General features: G+C 37.9%; 1 protein-coding gene across 1 annotated transcript; it reads left to right on the forward strand.

Moving 5' to 3' along the window:
• Nucleotides 1-446: 446 nt before the first annotated feature.
• smtla (somatolactin alpha) lies at nucleotides 447-8331 on the forward strand. Its single transcript, XM_054794263.1, is given in 7 exon segments — nucleotides 447-585; nucleotides 763-901; nucleotides 903-959; nucleotides 4585-4634; nucleotides 4637-4698; nucleotides 4787-4966; nucleotides 8006-8331. Coding segments are annotated over 7 exon segments (699 nt in total). The 5' UTR covers nucleotides 447-569; the 3' UTR covers nucleotides 8201-8331.
• The last annotated feature ends 11824 nt before the right edge of the window (nucleotides 8332-20155 follow it).

A 20155-nucleotide genomic window follows, 5' to 3' on the forward strand; every position in this document is an offset into this window, starting at 1 on the left:
ACCAAAGTCTGCTGGCTGGCATGGAAGGTTCATATAAAAGGATCAAGCAACTTGCCTTGTGAAACAGATGGACTCGGTAGCATACAGTATAGGGTTAGCATGCTTGCGCTTCTATCAGCACAGGCGCCTCGGCATGATGGAAAGGAGGTACAATGCGCTCGTGCAAAAGAGCATCTTGAAAGTGCACACCTGCTAAAGGACACAAAGGAACATGAAAACACAGTACGTTGAAGGGGAAAGTTGTTTAATATGGAAAAAGCCCTTTTGAGTGAGGCTTCAAATGGGAATAGCTTAAATAATGTGAATAGACATCACAGTTGACGCTGAGTTCAGCAACATGACACCCATCAGGATGCCTACTTCTAATCCCTTGACAGTTGTTAAGGTCGATTCTCGTTACGCACCTCCTTGAAAACAGGTATCCTCATATATTTTCATACTGGCCACCTCGGTATTATGCACAAGCCCTCAGTGACCTTTTCTTGTATTCATGACCTGCGGCATTATAAAAGAATCTGACCACACACCTTAGGGCCAACACTGAGAAGACTTCTGGTACTTCAGGAAGAATGCACAGGATGAACGGTATTCACACTTACTTTTATAACTCTCAATACAAATAAGCTTATACAACACTGTTTGCTTTTTAGGCTTGTACTGCTTCATTTCTATGGCTCTGAAAACAGGTCCTACAAGTGTGACAAACTATTCAGCAACATTGCTTTATGTGTACTTACCTGTGCCGCATCTTTCTGCTTTCAGTCGTAAAGGAGGCTCTGTGGGTCATCGTGTTGTTCTGGCCCAGTGTCATTAGCGGCAGCATCCTGCTGGAGTGTTCGGAACAGGAAAACGTTATCCACCCGTACTGTTCATCCATCTCGCAGGAAAAACTTCTAGACAGGGTTATCCAGCATGCCGAGCTCATCTACCGCGTCTCCGAAGAGTCATGTTCTTTGTTTGTGAGTAACACCCACCTAATCGTCAACACAAATTGCAATGTTAGCACCCAAATGCTTTTAACTATGAATAGAAAGGTAACATATCCAGACATTTAATGCCTGAGAGGCGTCATCATGTCCTCGATATTGGAATCATTTTTGGAAACTTGACCAGGCCCTCAGATATCAGCAAAAAATATATATTGAAAATAATGACAAAATAAACACATTCATGATAAAGTATATAATATATATAATATGTAATGCATGTATGTTAATACAGTACATTAGAAAAACAAAAGAATCAGTAAATGAAAAAGCAATTCTAATAATAGCTGTGGTTTGAAATGTATACAAATTAGCTGTAAAGGCTTTAAATTAATAGTCAAGGGAAAATTTGCTGCTAGCTCCAAAACAGGCAAGAGACGAGACAAGTTCTTTGAAAATAATGAGAGGTACAATTTAATAAAAGTTGCCTGCAAGGAGACAAATCAGTACAACCTGACAAGACAGCTTAATATAGGAAACCACATGTGGTGATCGCCTCCTTCTGTGAGGGACAGAGACTATGAAGGGCAGACTCACATGCCCGGACACCCAAGGCTATTTGAATGAGGTGATAAGCATGTGGATGAGTGGATGACTTGTTTTGGAGACAAGAATCCTCTTGCAGATAATCATCGCAAGTCAGTGTGGCATTAATGTGTATCTTAGCAGAAATACATATGTTTCTTAGTGCATAATTATAACTCATATTGGTAAAATCTAATTGAATAATGGACACAAAACATGTTATAAGTTCAATAACAAACCATCTTTTCCTGACAGCGGTCATTAAATTTAACATAAAAAATGAAGATAATGTTTTAATTGATAGCCCTTGCGTTGTGGAGCTGTTCCTAATGGCCAGTGAGTGCATATATTTTTAATTAATATTTTTTACAAGGCAGCCATTTAATTATGAATTACGTGATAATATTATTACTACATCACACTTTCCCATTCAAAAGTATATCAAAATATTTTTGTTTGGTACTGTATGCACAGTATATACTGTACATTACAAGGCTATTTTACTTTAGTGAATAAAAGAAAACAATAAATGCAATAATGCATAAATAATATACCGTATAATATACTTTTCTTTCATCGCCATTGTCTTTTTTATTACTTTACTGCAATGAATTTACCTGGATTACATATTATCTTATCCTTTAACATTGCTTCCTTTTCCCCCCCCAACAAAGAAAATAGATACATATACATGCATATATACATACAGCGCATATTATATTCATAATAATCATAACAATGATAAAATAAAAAAACTATATCTACAATATATATTATATTGTTGGCCTACATTTTATTTGCAATTCCGTCTTCATTCTTAATTGCATCCTAGAAGTCTTATAGATATAACTTATTAAATAATGGTATCTTATCTCTAATAGTAAAAGTGAATTTCTCTGTTGCAGGGTTGTTGTCCATGATTTTATATTAGATGCTAAAGCCTCTTTCCAGGTCCTTGTTATCTGTTCTATTGCAGTGATTCTTAATATATTCAATAAGTGTATATGTGCTGAGTTCAACTTGTGTTTTATATCAAAAGTCAGCATATTTTGTAGTTGCATATTCCCTTTGATAGTCAGGCCCTGTCCACACGAATACGGATATTTTAAAACCGCATATTTTTCTATGCATCTTATGCCTCTCATCCATATAGAGGTTTTTCTCCTTAAAAACTGAGCTTTTGGAAAACTCCGGCCAAGGTGAAGATTTACTCCGGCTTCAGCGTTATCGTGTGGATGACAAAAACGGAGCTTTTAGCTTGTTGCTGTCAGATGACGTAGAGCAACAATTATGTGCTGTTATTTCCACATAACACAACTATAATTTAATGCAGGGGTAGGTTACCTACGGCTCGGGAGCCAGATGTGGCTCTTTTGATGACTGCATCTGGCTCTCAGACATTTCTTAACACCATAAAATGTGTTTATTTTAATTTGTTTTCCTGACATTTTAAAGTAAAACATCACCGAAATCACAATGTTAAAAATAACATTCATGCATTTTTACCCATCCATTTTATTTTCTAGCGCAATGCCAGCTGTCCTTCCCATATTTTCCGTGTCAGACACCAAAACTTCATTATTATTGGGGTCGTCCCACCTTTATTCAAATAGTCAGCTAGCTAATTTTGCAGAGACAACCGTTTTGACGAAAAAGGAAAAGAAAGAAAGATACGGAGTAGGGCGCAAAACCATGCAGCACCAGAAGTCGCATTAATGGTAAAAAGTAATTAATTTATTATTGGCTAGCTTCAATATAACAACATAATTACACAGAATAAATTCAGAGGCTTATTATATTCTAAAATTGTTGGTCTTCCTTAAATATACACACATTTGGTTGTATTCGGTGTTAAAAAATATGATATGGCTCTCATGGAAATACATTTTAAAATATGTTGCTTTCATGTCTCCCTTAGCCAAAAAGGTTCCCGACCCCTGATTCAATGTGTACAATGGCTGCTTGCAAGCATGCTGAAATGACTTTTGGTGTGTTTAAGAGTAAACATACGTCTACTTTCGATTTACGTTGACAAACAAAAGGCGCCATTGTGGGCTTCGGTGGACGCTGCTGCTATTTTGCTCGCTACGGCTATGACACCCGTGCCAAAAAACGTTGTGAATTTCTCTTGGAGATGAGTAAAGTATCTACCTGTTATTTGGGACAAGACCCGATCGGACCTCTTAGCTGGTGGGACAACTTTCACAAGCATGTTATTTTGGAAGAATGGCTTGGGGATGTTAGCATGGCAACGCCCGCTCATTGAAAGCTTGCCTGTTATGTATGCCTTGTGAATGATGGGCAAAATTCCCCCGCAAAAGTACAGTTTTCCTCTAAGGCAATTTTAACCAATCAGCGGCGCCGATGACGTCATTTCCGTCTACGTCCCATAACAAACATGGCCATGTACGGGAGAAGCCACGTGTGGACTGCTAGCAAAGCAGCGTTACTGTTCAGTAGTTTATTTCACATTTGCATGCAAAATGTATTGAATATAAAAGAGAGGGGCAGATGTGCGTTTTGGAAAATATCCGTATTCGTGCGGACGTGGCCTCGGTAGTACTTCCATCGTATTTTTCACTTCTTCGTCGTTATTATGATATTTCTTTGCTGATTGGCTAAGTGGTGTAACCAAATATGGTTCTAAGAGTGCTGAGAGCGTTTAAAAAAAAATAAGCATCATTTTGACACACGGAATGTCATCACTGAATGCACTGGGTGAGTGTTCCTACCTCGCTCTACTGTTGAGTCACAGGGAGGCACTGACCCATACTGCTTGATCATGTGGTGCTACTGCGCTATGGTCTTTTCAATTCACACTTGAAGAGCTTCTCATTCTTCAAAGCCATCTCTCTTCAGAGCCAAAAAAGATGTTTTATTGAAAAGCAGTGGAGTAATACAAATGTGATAATGACATGCTGCTGCTGCTGCTGGGGTGGGGGGGATCTTGTTGATTTCTTTCAGTCAGAACATTATGATCCAGACCGCAAGGTTTTATATATATCCTTGTGTCTGACCACTGAGTAATGCACGCATGGGGTTTCTCCCTTCTCCGTGTGTATGTGACATGCAGGAGGACATGTTTGTCCCGTACCCGTTGCGGCTTCAGAGGAACCAGGTGGGCTATGACTGCCTCACCAAGGACGTCCCCATCCCGAGCTCCATAGGCGAAGTGCAGCTGATGTCTGTAAGCAGACAGTGCGAGATAAAGTACACTTAGTGATGCACGGATGACTTCAATTAGCGGTAACTGCATCGCTTTTGGTGTCTTACAGGACAAATGGTTGCTCCACTCAGTGCTGATGCTGGTCCAGTCATGGATTGAGCCTTTGGTCTACCTGCAGACAACACTGGACCACTACGACGGCGCTCCGGAAATGCTCCTCAACAAGACCAAGTGGGTGGCTGACAAACTGATCAGTCTGGAGAATGGAGTGGTGGTTCTAATAAGGAAGGTACGTCACGCCTCCCCGTGCATGCTAAACACTCCTCATGTCCAAATTTGAATATAAACCATTGTCAGGTTTAATGGGTTTAGTTTAATGCTATAATTACATTAACATTATAGTAGTTACAGTAATGTTAGTAGAGTGACACCTACCGCTGATTTAAGGGTATTGCAAGAAGAACTGTTAGGGAAATTGATATTCAACATTTTTGGTTGTCAAAGGCAACAAAAATACAGTAATACCTCACCACTTCACACTCCGAATTTCACGGGCTTCACTCTACACTGTAATTAATCATTAATACATCATATCTGTTTCGTGGTTGAATATGGCCCAATCGTAAAAAACAATGCATATTTAAGAAAATTGTATATATATAGGTATATATATATATTTATATATATTTCTTGCCTAAATTAATAATATCCAAGCATAAAAATGGATAAATGAATTAAATACAATAGAATATAAATATGAGGCATTCAGAAGATGCATTCAAAGACGTTTAGATGGTATGCAGTATTCTACACTGGTCACTTGGTCTCAGTAATGTTACATGGATGAGATAATAGCCACTCCAGGAAATATTGTCCAGATCAGGAAGTACAAAAAGAACAACAATAAGGAACTGTCACAATGCTAACATGTGAGTCTATATTATGTCTTATTTATGTCTTATATGTTCTATTTTCTCTATATTGGGTAATACGAGTGTAAAGGTGACGATAGGCGTGTTATTCCATGTCTACAGGCTCTAATAATGTTAAAAACTGTATTTAGAAGGTTGTAAACAGGTTTCTTCCTTTGCTGGAGTTCACTTATTACAAGATTACTGTGCAGTCGTCTCTGAATTTCCTTGAAGTAGGATTCAATATTAACACTTACTGTATTTTCATAGTTAGAGCATAGAAAATCTGTTTGTGACTTTCTAAGTACATTTTTTACCATTGTTAGAGCCCTGTAGACATGAAATAACACCCCTGTAGTCACCCTATTATTCTTGCACAGGCTACAGGATCTCTGCAGGGACACACAAGATGGCCGCCGCTAGTATATAACAAGATACTAAGCGAACTAGTTAACCTCTCCAATTTAATTATTCTAAACATAAAGTGTTTCAAACGGAGTGGGGAAGAAGGACAAAGTAAGAAGCCAAAACCTACCACTTCCACACGGAATGGGAGGAGAACTATGTCATGTCGGACATGCCATGGCTGACTACATGCAGTGTGAAGGTAATCTCATCTAATGTCATGTAACATTATTGATGCCTAGTGGCCAGAATACTACATATTCTACTACTTGCAAAAATGCACAGATAGTGAGTCAGTAATGCATGGGCATTACTGACTCACTATCTGTGCATTTTTGTATTGAGTGCGACTGCTAAATAACCCACCATGGGGCCAAGGAGCCTTGCGTGTGCCACCAATTTGATAAAGAAGGTGAGAAACACCATCCAATTAACAATAAGTTCAATTTATACGTTGTTTATCATTATTTTCTGCAAGTTAAACTATAATTATTTTCTATTAAATGCATTTTTTCATCCGACCAAGCTAAAAACCCAGGTACCACTGTGTAAAGCCCTGTCAATTATTGTTTGGACGGGAATGCTTGCAGAGTGACATCTGAAGGTGTTTTATGGTTATTAGGAAAATAATTTTAAAGGAAATTTATATTCAACGTTTTTGCTTGTGAAATAAAAAAGTATACAAGCTTTCAGTACAGTAAAAGTGTCTCGACTTATTTCAACTCATTCAATACCAAAGATGAATATACGTTATAGACGTATCGACGTTATACGTTTTTACAAACCAGAACACCCGATTCCACGTATTCATACAATACAGGCCAAACGTTTGAACACACCTTCTCATTCAACACGTTTTCTTTCTTCAAAACTATGAATGAACACGTGGAATTATGTGCTTAACAAAAAAGTGTGAAATAACTCTAAATATGTCTTATATTTGGGATTCCTCAAAGTTGCCTACTTTTTTTGATAGCACTGCCAACCCTTGGTGTTCTCTCAGGGAGCGTCATGAGGTAGTCTCCTGAAACGGTTTTCACTTCACAGGTCTGCCTTGTGTGCCTCGGGTTACTTAGTGGTGTACTGTACGTCTGCTACGTTTTTTTTTCTGCGTGAGAGGCTAAAGGAGATGATGATGCGACTCCTCACCAGTGGATTAGGATTGAGAGCAATTTTAATGCCATAAAAACGGCCACCAGGTGGCAGAATTTCATCACGAGAGGAAGGAGAAACACACATGAAGCCCTTGCATAAAGGCAGGTGTTACCACATGAAAATAATTAAGCATTGGAGGGAAATTTTCAATTTTTTCAGCTCAGATTCAGTTCCAAATGTGAAAATTGTAAATAGTTCATTGTGTTATATTTGTAAATGAATGGCTATTTTGATGTAAAAAAAAAAAAAATTGGGGGTTGTTTATGTTGTGGTATAGTTGTTTAGATATTTGAGTTGCCACAAAAGCAAAAAACATTTGTGTCAAAGTGAAAGTTATGCTTGAAATGTATCTTTTCACAAAACGTTTTCGTTTTCTCCCTTTTCGAGTCGGCAACTGATATTTTCCTGAAACTTACGTATGTTCTACTGCTGATTACTAAAGAACGGAAAAAGGTAGTAGCAAACCTTTTTTTATGTTTATATAGCCATAGAACTCAATATTCTGTGTGCCTTGAAAGATCAGCCAGAATCGTCTAAAATGGCCGCTACTGAAGGGGTTGTCTTTTGAAAAATGACTGGGATTGAATGAGTTAAAGTAAGCATGCTATTTACGTGATCATCACTTAAATGAATGTGTGTTTCCACTCGTTAGGTTCCATTTCTGGTTCTATGTTCATCATCATGCTTGTCCTCTATCATATCACTGGTCCTCTTCTGTGGTGACGTCACAGCAAAGCCCCCCAAAATATCTTGTGCGACTTTTGAAGCATATTTTTTCCTGAAAGTGAACTCCAAATTGTTGACAACTACCGTTCCCTGCTTTTATTTTGACCGCTCTATCTCATGTGTCCGTCCAGATGCTGAACGAAGACGTGCTGACCACCAGCCACAGCAAACAAGGCTTGCTGCAGTACGACGTGCAACTAGACATGGTGGAATCGGTTATGAGAGACTACGTCTTACTCAGCTGCTTCAAGAAAGATTCTCACAAGGTGGAGACGTTCCTCAAGATTTTAAAGTGTAGACAAAACGATAAGTACAACTGTGCGTGAAGAATCGCGTGCGGGTTTTAAATGATGTTTATTTTAATGCTTGACATAAGTTATTAGTAGATGTAGCCCCCCCAGTGCAATACATTCCAAATGTTTAATAAAAACTACATTGCTGTAATACCCTTTCTTCAACATGCTGCAATAAATCTTCCTACGTTGTTGTCGTAATCTGGCAAAGGCAAAATCTGCATACTCTTCCATTTGTTTCTGTTCCTTTGTTCTTTGCTCACGTTTTGGATTATTTCTTCGCGTCCCTTCGGTATTCAGTGAAAAGGAGAACCGGTCTCTCTTCGGCATTAGTGAAATTAAACACTTTCACCAAAGATGGAGTCAAACAGAGCTGTCAGTGCTTAAGAAACAAAAAAAAGGGGCACGTTTTGATTGGTGGGAGACAGGGTGAAAGACATAAGAGTGAACACATAACAGCAAGAGTAGGAGCTAAGGTTTGACATGTCCAGATTGGCTGACTCGTTAATATTTATGCTTAAATATGCTTAATTTAACCTAGTATTGAATCAGTTGCATTGTTTAGTTGTAGGTGTTTGAGTGCATAAAATTGGTAGAATGTGTTAAATGTGGGACCTCAAACCCAATTTACCATAAATTGAGGTGTAAAGCCGTTACTTTTTTCCTAAACTTTGAGCCCTGCTGTTTATACATCAGTGAGGCCAATTTATGGCTATATTTTAATCTTGTGACGTCTCCTTTACTTCAGATTAAATACTGCAGTAGCTTTTTCTTTTGCAGGAGCCAATCACAAGCTATTAGTGCACTCACGCTTATAAAAACACTTTACTAACAGCACTAAATTCAGCACACGGCAACTTCATACTCAAAAGGTGTATATACAAAAATCAAAACATGTCCCAATATGACATTACAATAAAGAAAAAACATTTTAAAGGTTTCCCATAATGCAATGTGTCTGAGCAGCGCATTCATTGGGCCGCTGCAATGAATGAATGAATGAATTCCCTCCGTCACCGTTTCCCTGCCTTTTGGTCCTCTGGCTACCTCTGGTGGACAGACGCAGCATTGCAGCCATTTTCTACAAGTATACTTTCTATGCTGAAATCATTTTCTCAACCGCAATGCATGATGGGAACACTTTAAAATGTTGGGGTTTTCATATAACACTAGTGCTGATACATGTTTCTGTATTTCTGAGGTATAACGTTTGAGTGTTATTTTCTGTGTGATGATTTTAATGCAGTTTACTTCAGAATAAATCTGGTTTTCCCTCGAAATTTAATAGGTGCACCAGAATTTACGGTGCTTTGGGGCCGTTGGAGGTGAGCTATGAAAATTTTGGCTCTTTTTAGAGAGCTGGTTCTTTGGGCTCGACTCACTATAAAGAGACGGCTCTTTCGGCTCCCAAGTAGCTCAATTTTTGTTGTTGTTGTCTTGAATTAATTTAATAGCAAATTATGTGTATTGTATAAAATGAATTACTAATGCAAAAAATACATGACATCACATGTTTATTATTTAAATGGATTTATTTAAACCTCAGTGAGCAGCCACAAAAACATATCATTTTATATTATAAATAAAATGCAAAAACGAATCGGCTGTAAGAGCACCACAGCGTGTGTTTAACCCCGCCCCTCCCCCTGCTCAGTGTGGACACAGAAACGCTGCCAAACATCATCATGACCAATGACATTCGCCTGTAACAGAAAAAACAAACGCAACCAGAAACTGTCGGAGCCTGAGCTATGGTAGGCCATAAGTGCTCGAAATAGAAAACGTTAATATAGTCGTTTTTTTTTTCAAAATCAATAAATTAATAAAGTAGCGCTTTTTCGTGGTTGACACAGGGCTATTATTAGGGGGAAAAAATGCATATTTAAGCAAATTGTACATACTCTTGGCCAAAATTAAGCACTTTCATGCATAAAAATTTGTAAATGAACCAAAATACAAATATAAGCCATTCAGAAGATGCATTTAAAGATGCGATATGTAGTATACTAGACTGGTCACTAGGTGTCAGTAATGTTACATTGATGAGACAATCGCCACCGTAGCAAGTACGCTGTCCAGAAAAAATAAGGACCTCTCCCAATGCTAATGTGTAAGTTTATGTTCTGTCTTATTTACTATACGTCTATTATTATGTTAATATATCTACTATCTTGGGTAATATGAGTGTAAAGGTGACTATAGGGGTGTTACGCCATGTCTACGAGTCTCTAATGTTAAAAACCTTTAAAAAAAAAAACCAGAAAGTCTAAAAGAGATACACTAGTCAAAATGGAAGCGCCCCGTCAATACTTCATACGTAAATAATTCCTTGAATATAGGTCCTGGTTTGTATAGGAAGCCGTCTGGGTCCGGTCTCGGACAGCGGTCCTCCAGTTATGGATCCCTGCTGTAAAGTAACGACTGCGGAACAAATGTCTTTCCTTAAGGGGAGGAAAAAGAAGAAAATGCCAAAAAGGGTTATGCTTAAATCAATGCAATTTCCTGCACCTTGTGTCCATTGCCAGCAGGAGCTTCCTCTGCGTTTTCACTTGTTCATCTCTGATAAATTGAGAAGAGGGAGGCTATGGTGAAGGAACATGTATTTGTCTTTCTGCCAGTGTGTGACTCTTACTTATGTTTTTTTTTCTTAGATCAAAACACATGCCTCAAAATCTGCTGTATTTCCTTCACTTCAGGAAGCACTTTCATTGCTTCAAATATAATCATTTCCTTTTTGGTAGGATGCCGAGGATTACCCTGAGAGAAAAGGTTTGGACAAGAAAGAGATGAGAGCTCACAAATCCTATGCAGATGGACCTTTTGGCCTCTGGATTCTGAACGGCATGCTCAATTCTACAGTATTTGGCCGTAGCTAGGTGGAACTCACGTCTTCTTCATGTTCCCTTCTTTATGCGACTACATTTTTTTTACCAATACCAACATTTAAAGAGAGGTGAGGCTTTGTGCTCTTTTTAATTCCAGTACAGCCGTCCCTCGTTTATTGCGGATTATTAATTGGTTCCAGACCCGATGGACATAAGTGGATTTCCCCAAAGTAGGATTCATTATAAATAAATGGACAATTTTAGTAGAGCATAGAAAACCTGTTCATGAATTTCTAAATGTCGCATTATTAAAGCCCTCTTGACATGAAATAACACCCCTATAGTCACCTATACACTCCTATTATTCTTTGCTTACACCACATTGCGCAAATTTTATGCGCAGGCTACAGGATCACTGCAGGGACCCAAGAGACGGCCACCGCTTTAAGCATAGCATGCTACCGAGCTAACTAGTTAGACTCCAATCTATTTATTATAAACTTAAGAAAGGGTTTCAAACGGAGTGGGAAAGAAGGACAAAGTAAGAAGCCAAAAACGTACTACTGTCACACGGAACGGGAAAAACTTTCATGCAGTGTTAAGGTAATGTCATGTAATGTAATGTCTCATCAATGTAACATTATTGATGCTTAGTGACCAGAATACTACATCACATTTCTTTCAGTATTTTTTGACTGCGGTAATAATAGGCCATAGTCAACCACGAGTGACCATTTGTTAACCAATTCATTTTTGAAAAACCGCGATATAGAGTGAGGTAGCGATGTTGGAACCCTGAAGTGGCGATAGACGACTGTACCGTTTGTATTGCCATGGTTTGGAGGAATGACTGGACAGGTCACATCCAGACTTGCACCGAACGTTACACAAATTTTCCTTTGCAAACAATCAAAAAACACAACAGTACTTCAAAATGAACACCCCGAAGGTTGTGCAATTAAGAAACAGACCATAATGCAAAATGTAAGCAATTTATAGACTTGAAGTGTTTTATACTGTATATTGGATTTACTTGTATATTTGAGCCTTTGTGATTGGAAAACAGGGACAAGGTGATGTTTCAGATATAAGTGACGTACGTGTGCATGTGTACATATGCTATACTGGTATAACGTCTATGGGTGTAAATCAAGTCGAGCGGAACTGGTGATGGCAGTTTTGTGTAGCCACAAGGCAGATCTGAGCTCAACAGATGCTTTGCGCTGTAACGGATGAATAGACCACCAACAATGGGCAGCACACTTGAGGCTGTGTCTGAGATGGTATAGGCTTATAGGAACAATGTTTAACTACTGTATATACTACTGTTTATTTTTGTGGCCCCCTTCCCTGTCCTATTGTTTCTGTAGTGTAGCTTGAATGCAGCTTCCTGGATTCCCTTCTTGGCTCCAATACGCTGCTGCCAAGACACCTTATCTGTAGCCGGCAGCCTGCAGATGGATGGAGTGGCGAGGGTGGGTGGCTGCAGAGGTCGAAAACTACAAGATGGGAGAAAATTTGAGGGATCGGTTTCATATCTTATCGTCTCAATTGGTGAAGCTGCTGTCGTGCGGTGTTCCCGGTGTTCCACAGGGGTCAATCTTTGCTCCTCTACTTTTTTCTCATGTATATGCTATTATGGGTCACATCATCCATAGTTTCAATATACTGTGTCACGTTATTATGGGCCTAAAATACCACATAGCTTGTGTGACGGACATGTAGATCCTAGCGCTTGGCTCCACTCTTTCACTTTGGTCCCCTTCAACAGCTAGGCTGCCAACTGGTGACTTTTAAAAGGTGAGCATCTAATTAAGCGTACAAAAGGCAAGGTTATGTTTGGCAGAAGAATGATCCAGAGGTTCCATCTGTTCTGAAAGTGATAAGGGTGATTTATCCGGCTCTCTGATTGGCCCAGCCGACGCCTTTTTGGTGTTTGTTTGGGCTCGGCTTGACATTGAAACATAACTTGACATGAAATTGATGCAGAGGTGCGAACAAGATTGAAAGTTCGCTGTTTCCGTGGCGGCGCAAAGCTTCACATTGATTCATTGTTTATTGCACAAGAGGGATCCTGTCATTAAAGGCTGGGGGAAGGATGTGTTCGACTTTTTTCTCAAGGACGTGTCAAGTGAATCAGGAAGAGCTTGCCCATCTAACGCTGACATGGTTATCTACATTACGCCAACTGTATTTGTTTAATACCTCCAAACACATCATCAAGGGCATGAAGGCTCACTGAAAAAGTCTCAAGTATCCCTCCTACATTCCTTCACCGTAGGACATCGCCTAAATCCTCTATGATCACCGAGCTGCACCCACATGGAGCACATCCTCAGGAAACGTATTAATGTCTCATAAAAGTGAGACTAAAACAACAAAAATACAGTTTTTTCATTGGATTTGGCAGGAGAAGAAAGTGCAAGAATAGAAATGTTTGAGTTTTTCTGCCAATGAATGTATCTGGGACACTTGGAAACAATTAAAAACAACACAGTCCTTCTCAGGTTGAAATTGTAATACTTGTTATATTGCTGTTTTCTAATGTTACTATATACTCAACCTATGATGATTACATATCACATAACATGACAAAGCTTAATAAAGTAATAGAAGAGTCCCAATGGTGGTTCATATACTCACGGGACTGGAGACTTTATTGAATATTAATTCACATTAAAGTTTTTCTTGTAAATGTAATTTTATTCTCACGCAGTATTATGACTTTCAGCTTCTAAAATGATCATCTTTGTCTTGGAATACATACAAATTGCCAGCTTTATAGGCAAAAAAAATGTATTTCTGTATTATTTTCCTCTGAAAATTGGCCGTTTTTTTCTGCAGAAAATGTGTGGGTTTACCATATACCCTAGGTACCAATTGTCATGGGGGTACGTCAATAAAAATGATAAACAATTAACACTCACAATTACGAGTGCGCCTGAACGCCTCGCGGCGCGAGGAGACCGGAGCAGGAAAGTGTCAGAGCGTGAAGTTGTTCATTGCTCTATGTGCATCATATCAACAAATAAGTAAGTTTGATGATTATTTTGCGCGTTAAGAGTGTTTCATCTTGAAGATTTCACTTATATTGGCGCTCCAATCCCCGCACGCGCAGCGGTGAAAACCTAGCTGTCACTGTGAGTCGGGGTTCACCCGAAAATGAGTTAAATACAACCCGTTGGTTGTGTGTATTTTTTGTATTTCGGATACTTTTTATAAGGGTATTTATCCAAATGTCACCAGGCAAAATATACACTTTTGAGCCGAAAGTTCTATAAAATGAATGAATCAATTAATTATGTTCAATATTTCAAGTTAATTAAAATAAAAGGGTTTATGTTTTTTAAGTAGGCAGGAGTACATGGCTTCAGGTCTGTAGGGGTACGCCGCTGTAAAAAGTTTGGGAACCACCGCCATATGCTATATAACGGGGTCGGCAACCTACGGCTCGTGGGCCAACTATGGCTCGCAGCAGTGTGCAGCGTAAAGCCGTTCACAGGTGGCGAATACGCCAAAACATTCATGCTTGATGTGGCAAATGAACTTTTTCACGGCGATGAATAAATGACATGCCTCCGTCAGCAAGAACTGTTCACGATCGCACCATCGTGATGGCAAATCAAGTGGAGGAAACACAAGTGAAGGACATGCAGCTTAATAACCTCTCCACGTATTAACCAGACTACAACGCCATCAGCAAGTCGCATTAATGGTAAGAAGTATTTTAATTTATTATTGATTAGCTTCAATATAGCAACGTTATTAAAAAGAATAAACGCAGAGACTTATTATATTCTAAAATTGTTGGTCTTGTCTAAAAATGCCAACAAAAGGTTCCCCACCCCTGCTGTAGAAACTGTACCTTTACGCTTGCAATACTACAGCTTTATTATGATACAATAAGGACTTTTTTTCTTGGAAAATTATATATTTTTTCATCCTATAATATTTGAAACTTTACAAAATGTCTTTTAAAAAAATCCAACTTTATTCTCTTAAAATTACAATTTGATTATCATCCATTCATCCATTTTCTATACCGCTTCATCCTCATTAGGGTCGCGGGGGTATGCTGGAGCCTATCCCAGCTGACTTCGCCAGTCAATGGCAGGGCACATATAGACAAACAACCATTCACACTCACATTCACACCTATGGACAATTTAGAGTCGCCAATTAACCTCACCTGCATGTTTTTGGGAATGTGGGAGGAAGCCGGAGTGTCCGGAGAAAACCCACGCGCACACGGGGAGAACATGCAAACTCAATTTGATTATCATAATTACCACATTGTACTTATTTGGGTAAAATTACAACTTATTTGTTTTAATATTACAACTATATTTTAAAAAATCTAAATATTTTTTGGGAGGTAAAATGTAGTTGTTGTTTTTTTTTTTTTTTTTAGTATTTACATTTGTTGCACTATAATCATATCCCCACACTTTTTTAATCAAAAGATGTATAAAACTGTTCATTGAGAAAATATGAATAATATATCTAAATTCTCAGTTGAAACTGATCATTGTTATTGTTAAAAAGCTAGCTCAAATTCTTGCAATCTTGCAAAACACAAAGTCAATCAGCACCAGGGACATGTAATAATGAGGCTCATCCACTAGATGGTAGCTGTGACCCTCAAATGCACTCCAGGCATTGCACTTCAAAGTACTGCGAGGGAAATGAAAGGGAAAATGAAGTGGAATGCATAAGATGATGAGGAAGGTTAGCTGGGAAAGAAAGCGGCTCTTCTTCACGGTGGCTGTGCTTGATGTCATATGCAGATGCGTGGATGCACACAGGGGCTCTGTTTCCTGCATATGTCTTCTACAGATGCTACTTTGATTCCACGCCACTGCAGTGTGGGCCAGATTATTGTACATGGGCTGTGTGTGTTCACATGAAAAATGCTGGGAGAAACTTGAAGGAAGGACCAGAGGGAGTAGGAAAAAATGCTGTAAATTGCCAGTCATTGTGTTTGTGTCTTAAAAGTAAATAATAAGCCAATAAAACCGTCTAAACATGGGCGTTGAGAGTCGCACCTGAGTCTGCTGTTGATTCTTCTCCTCCAATTATAACCCAGCAAGTAGTGCATTGTAACATTTGCGAGGATTCACTGTAATAGGAGTCGCTTACAAATAGTTAATCTCTCTCATAACTCATAGCTTTTACTGGGGAAATAAAAATGACCATTTGTAATCCAAGGAAAGGGTCATCTTTAATTGAATGCCTGTGAAACAGATGGCTATTGAGTAGATATTATCATCTCACATCTGTTACAAGCACTAGCAGGAGCCTGTAAATGTACCTTTATGTGGATGTGAGCAACGCTTTTATTCCCAGTAAAATAGCATCCTCTGTAGACTAAATAGCTGCCACATACGTTCACCTTGTCTTATTTATTTTGGCTACTAGAGGTCAATTGTCAATGGTTCAGATCCCACTTACATTTATTTGTTAATTACTAAATAAGCAAGTTTCTATTTATACTGTTCAATAATCAACAGTTGTGTTTGTTGTATTTATTATATGTGTGTGGCATACAATGTATAATGTATTATTTTCATGGTATTTTATTATAATTTAATTATTTTATTATTTTAATTATTATTCAAATGTTCAGTCAGTTGTATCTATTGCATACATTTCTATCTCATTTCTGTTCAGAATTTGACATGTGTTTCACAACTGCTTTAGTGTATATCGTATTTTGAATGTTTTCTCTGTTTTTATTGTATTTCTATATTTTTATTTATTTGTATATTATATTATATTATATTATGTTATGTTATGTTATGTTATGTTATGTTATGTTATGTTATGTTATGTTATGTCATGTTATGTTATGTTTTGTTATGTTATGTTATGTTATGTTATGTTATGTTTTGCTATGTTTTGTTATGTTATGTTATGTTATGTTATGTTATGTTATGTTATGTTATGTTATGTTATGTTATGTTTTGTTATGTTATGTTATGTTATGTTATGTTATGGTATGCTATGTTATGTTATGTTATGTTATGTTATGTTATGTTATGTTATGTTATGTTATGTTATGTTATGTTAGGTTGTGTTATGTTGTGTTATGTCATGTTATGTTATGTTATGTTATGTTATGTTATGTTATGTTATGTTATTTTATGTTATGTTATGTTATGTTATGTTATGTTAGGTTGTGTTATGTTGTGTTATGTTATGTTATGTTATGTTATGTTTTGTTATGTTATGTTATGTTATTTTATGTTATGTTATGTCATGCTATGTTATGTTATGTTATGTTATGTTATGTTATGTTATGTTATGTTGTGTTGTGTTGTGTTGTGTTATGTCATGCTATGTTATGTTATGTTATGTTATGTTATGTTATGTTATGTTGTGTTGTGTTGTGTTGTGTTGTGTTGTGTTGTGTTGTGTTGTGTTGTGTTGTGTTGTGTTGTGTTGTGTTGTGTTGTGTTGTGTTGTGTTGTGTTGTGTTGTGTTGTGTTGTGTTGTGTTGTGTTGTGTTGTGTTATGTTATGTTATGTTATGTTATGTTATGTTATGTTATGTTATGTTATGTTATGTTATGTTATGTTATGTTATGTTATGTTATGTTATGTTATGTCATGCTATGTTATGTTATGTTATGTTATGTTGTGTTATGTTGTGTTATGTTATGTTATGTTATGTTATGTTATGTTTTGTTATGTTATATTATGTTATGTTATGTTATGTTAGGTTATGTTATGTTATGTTATGTTATGTTATGTTGTGTTATATGATATTATATTATCATGACCAATTTTATTAAACTTTACTCTACTGCATTTTAATTTAAGTCGTATTATTTTTTATTTATTTATTTATTTTTCCTTCCTTCTAAAATATATATTTATTCAACTATAGATATTTCTGGGATTTTTTTTATTATTAATTATGAATGCTTGAGGTTGTTTTGTTTGTATTGTTGTTTTTTAGAACTACTTTTCAATTCGTTCCTTGTTTCAGTTTGCACAAAGCTTTTCTTTGTCTTACAAGGTTGGTGAGAAAAATGACTGTTATTCCTTACACATGGCTTCAGCTACATGTCTATATTTTCCTTCCTTTCATCCTTCCCTTCATTGCTTCTCATCTTCCTCTCTCAGTGGGACCTCGTGCAAACGCTAAGCAAACACTGCGTTCTTGTTTAGGGCAGGGCCAGCTCTCTGCGTGACCACTCCCGGGGTATAATGGCCAGAAGAAAATCATAATTGCTGATAAACTGATGGAAGTGTGATTGTGTTGACTGCTGAGCGTGGAGGCCTCAGTATCTGGCATCAGCCTAATTGTCACAAACAATCTGCCTCATTTGGTTGCCCTCGCCGGCAGAGGGTGATTGCGCCAAGCGCACTTGAAGGGTGCAAAGTGTTCTGAGTGGGCCCATTTGGGACCGCTTTCAAGTGTTTTCCAGTCCTCCTCCACAAATGATTCCACTCTGAAGCGTTTTGGGTTCCTCTCTAAACAGCCGGCCGCGATAAACAGCTTCTATTTGGAATTGTTATGATTTATTGTCAGAGATGAAGAAAGGAGTTTGACAGCCAAAATGGAATGCTTCACGTTTTGTTCAAGCTAATTTTAACACAATATATTTAAAGCAACAGCACAACATACTCTGACTTGACTGTGTGCAACCAGGCCCATCTCACAGCCTTGTATCATAAAATGATGGCATGTTTGGTAAGGTAAAAATGTGAAGGTTTGTAGAGCCTATATCCATTATATACTGTATACATACAGGGGCGTGAAAAAGTGTTTGCCTCCTTCCTGATTCCTTATTTTTTTGCATGTTTGTCGCACTTAAACGTTTAAGATCATCAAATAAATGTAAATATTAGTCAGTGACAACACAACTGAACACAAAATGCAGTTTTTAAATTAAACTTGTTATTATTAAGGGAGAAAGAAAGTAATGGAGATCAACTATCAGTGTGGAAAAGGTTATAAAGCTGTTTCTAAAGCTTTGGGACTCCAGCAAACCACCTTAAGAGCCATTATCCACAAATAGCCAAAACATGGAACAGTGGTGAACCTCCCCGGCGACGACTCATCCAAGAAATGTCAAAAGACCACACAACAACATTCAAAGAACTGCAGGCCTCACTTGCTTTAGTTGAGGTCAGTGTTCATGACTCCACCATAAGAAAAACACTGGCCTGCATGGGAGAGTTCCAAGACCAAAACCACTGCTGAACAAAAACAACATTAAGGCTTGTCTTAATTTTGCCAGTAAACGTCTTGATGATCCCCAAGAACTTTGGGAAAATACTCTGTGGTCTGACGAGACAAAAGTTTAACTTTTCGGAAGGTGTCTTTTCCATTACATCTGGCGTAAAAGTAACACTGCATTTAAAAAAAAGAATGTCATACCAACAGTAAAATATGGTGGTGGTAGTGTGATGGTCTGGGGCTGTTTTGCTGCTTCAGGACCTGGAAGACTTGCTGTGATAAATGGAACCATGAATTCTGCTGCCTACCAAAAAATCCTGAAGGAGAATGACTTCAAGCTGAAGCCAACTTGGGACAGGACAATGATCCAAAACACACCAGCAAGTCCACCTCTGAATGGCTGAAGAAAAACAAAATGAAGACTTTGGAGTGGCCTAGTCAAAGTCCTGACCTGAATCCTATTGAGATGCTGTGGCATGACCTTAAAAAGGCACTTCATGCTAGAAAACCCTCCAATGTGGCTGAATGACAACAATTCTGCAAAGAAGAGTGGGCCAAAATTCCTCCACAGCGCTGTAAGAGACTCATTGCAAGTTATCGCAAACGCTTGATTGCAGTTGTTGCTGCTAAGGGTGGCCCAACCAGTTATTAGGTTTAGGGGGCAACCACTTTTTCACACAGGGCCATGTAGCTTTGGATGATTTTTCTCCCTTAATAATAAAAAGTTTCATTTAAAAAAATGTTGTGTTCGGTTGTGTTGTCGTTGACTAACATTTAAATTTGTTTGATGATCTGAAACATTGAAGTGTGACAAACATGCATAAAAAGGAAATCAGGAAGTGGGCAAACACTTTGTCACGCCACCGTGTATAAAAATAGTCCTTACTTTTATGGAAATGTGGTCTGAATACTACCCTACATGTCGGTGTGAGGGGTGTGATATGTGGAGAAATGAGGAGTTAGCTGGTAGGTGATT

This window comes from Dunckerocampus dactyliophorus, chromosome 12, assembly GCF_027744805.1.
Source record: "Dunckerocampus dactyliophorus isolate RoL2022-P2 chromosome 12, RoL_Ddac_1.1, whole genome shotgun sequence".
Lineage (NCBI taxonomy): Eukaryota > Metazoa > Chordata > Actinopteri > Syngnathiformes > Syngnathidae > Dunckerocampus > Dunckerocampus dactyliophorus.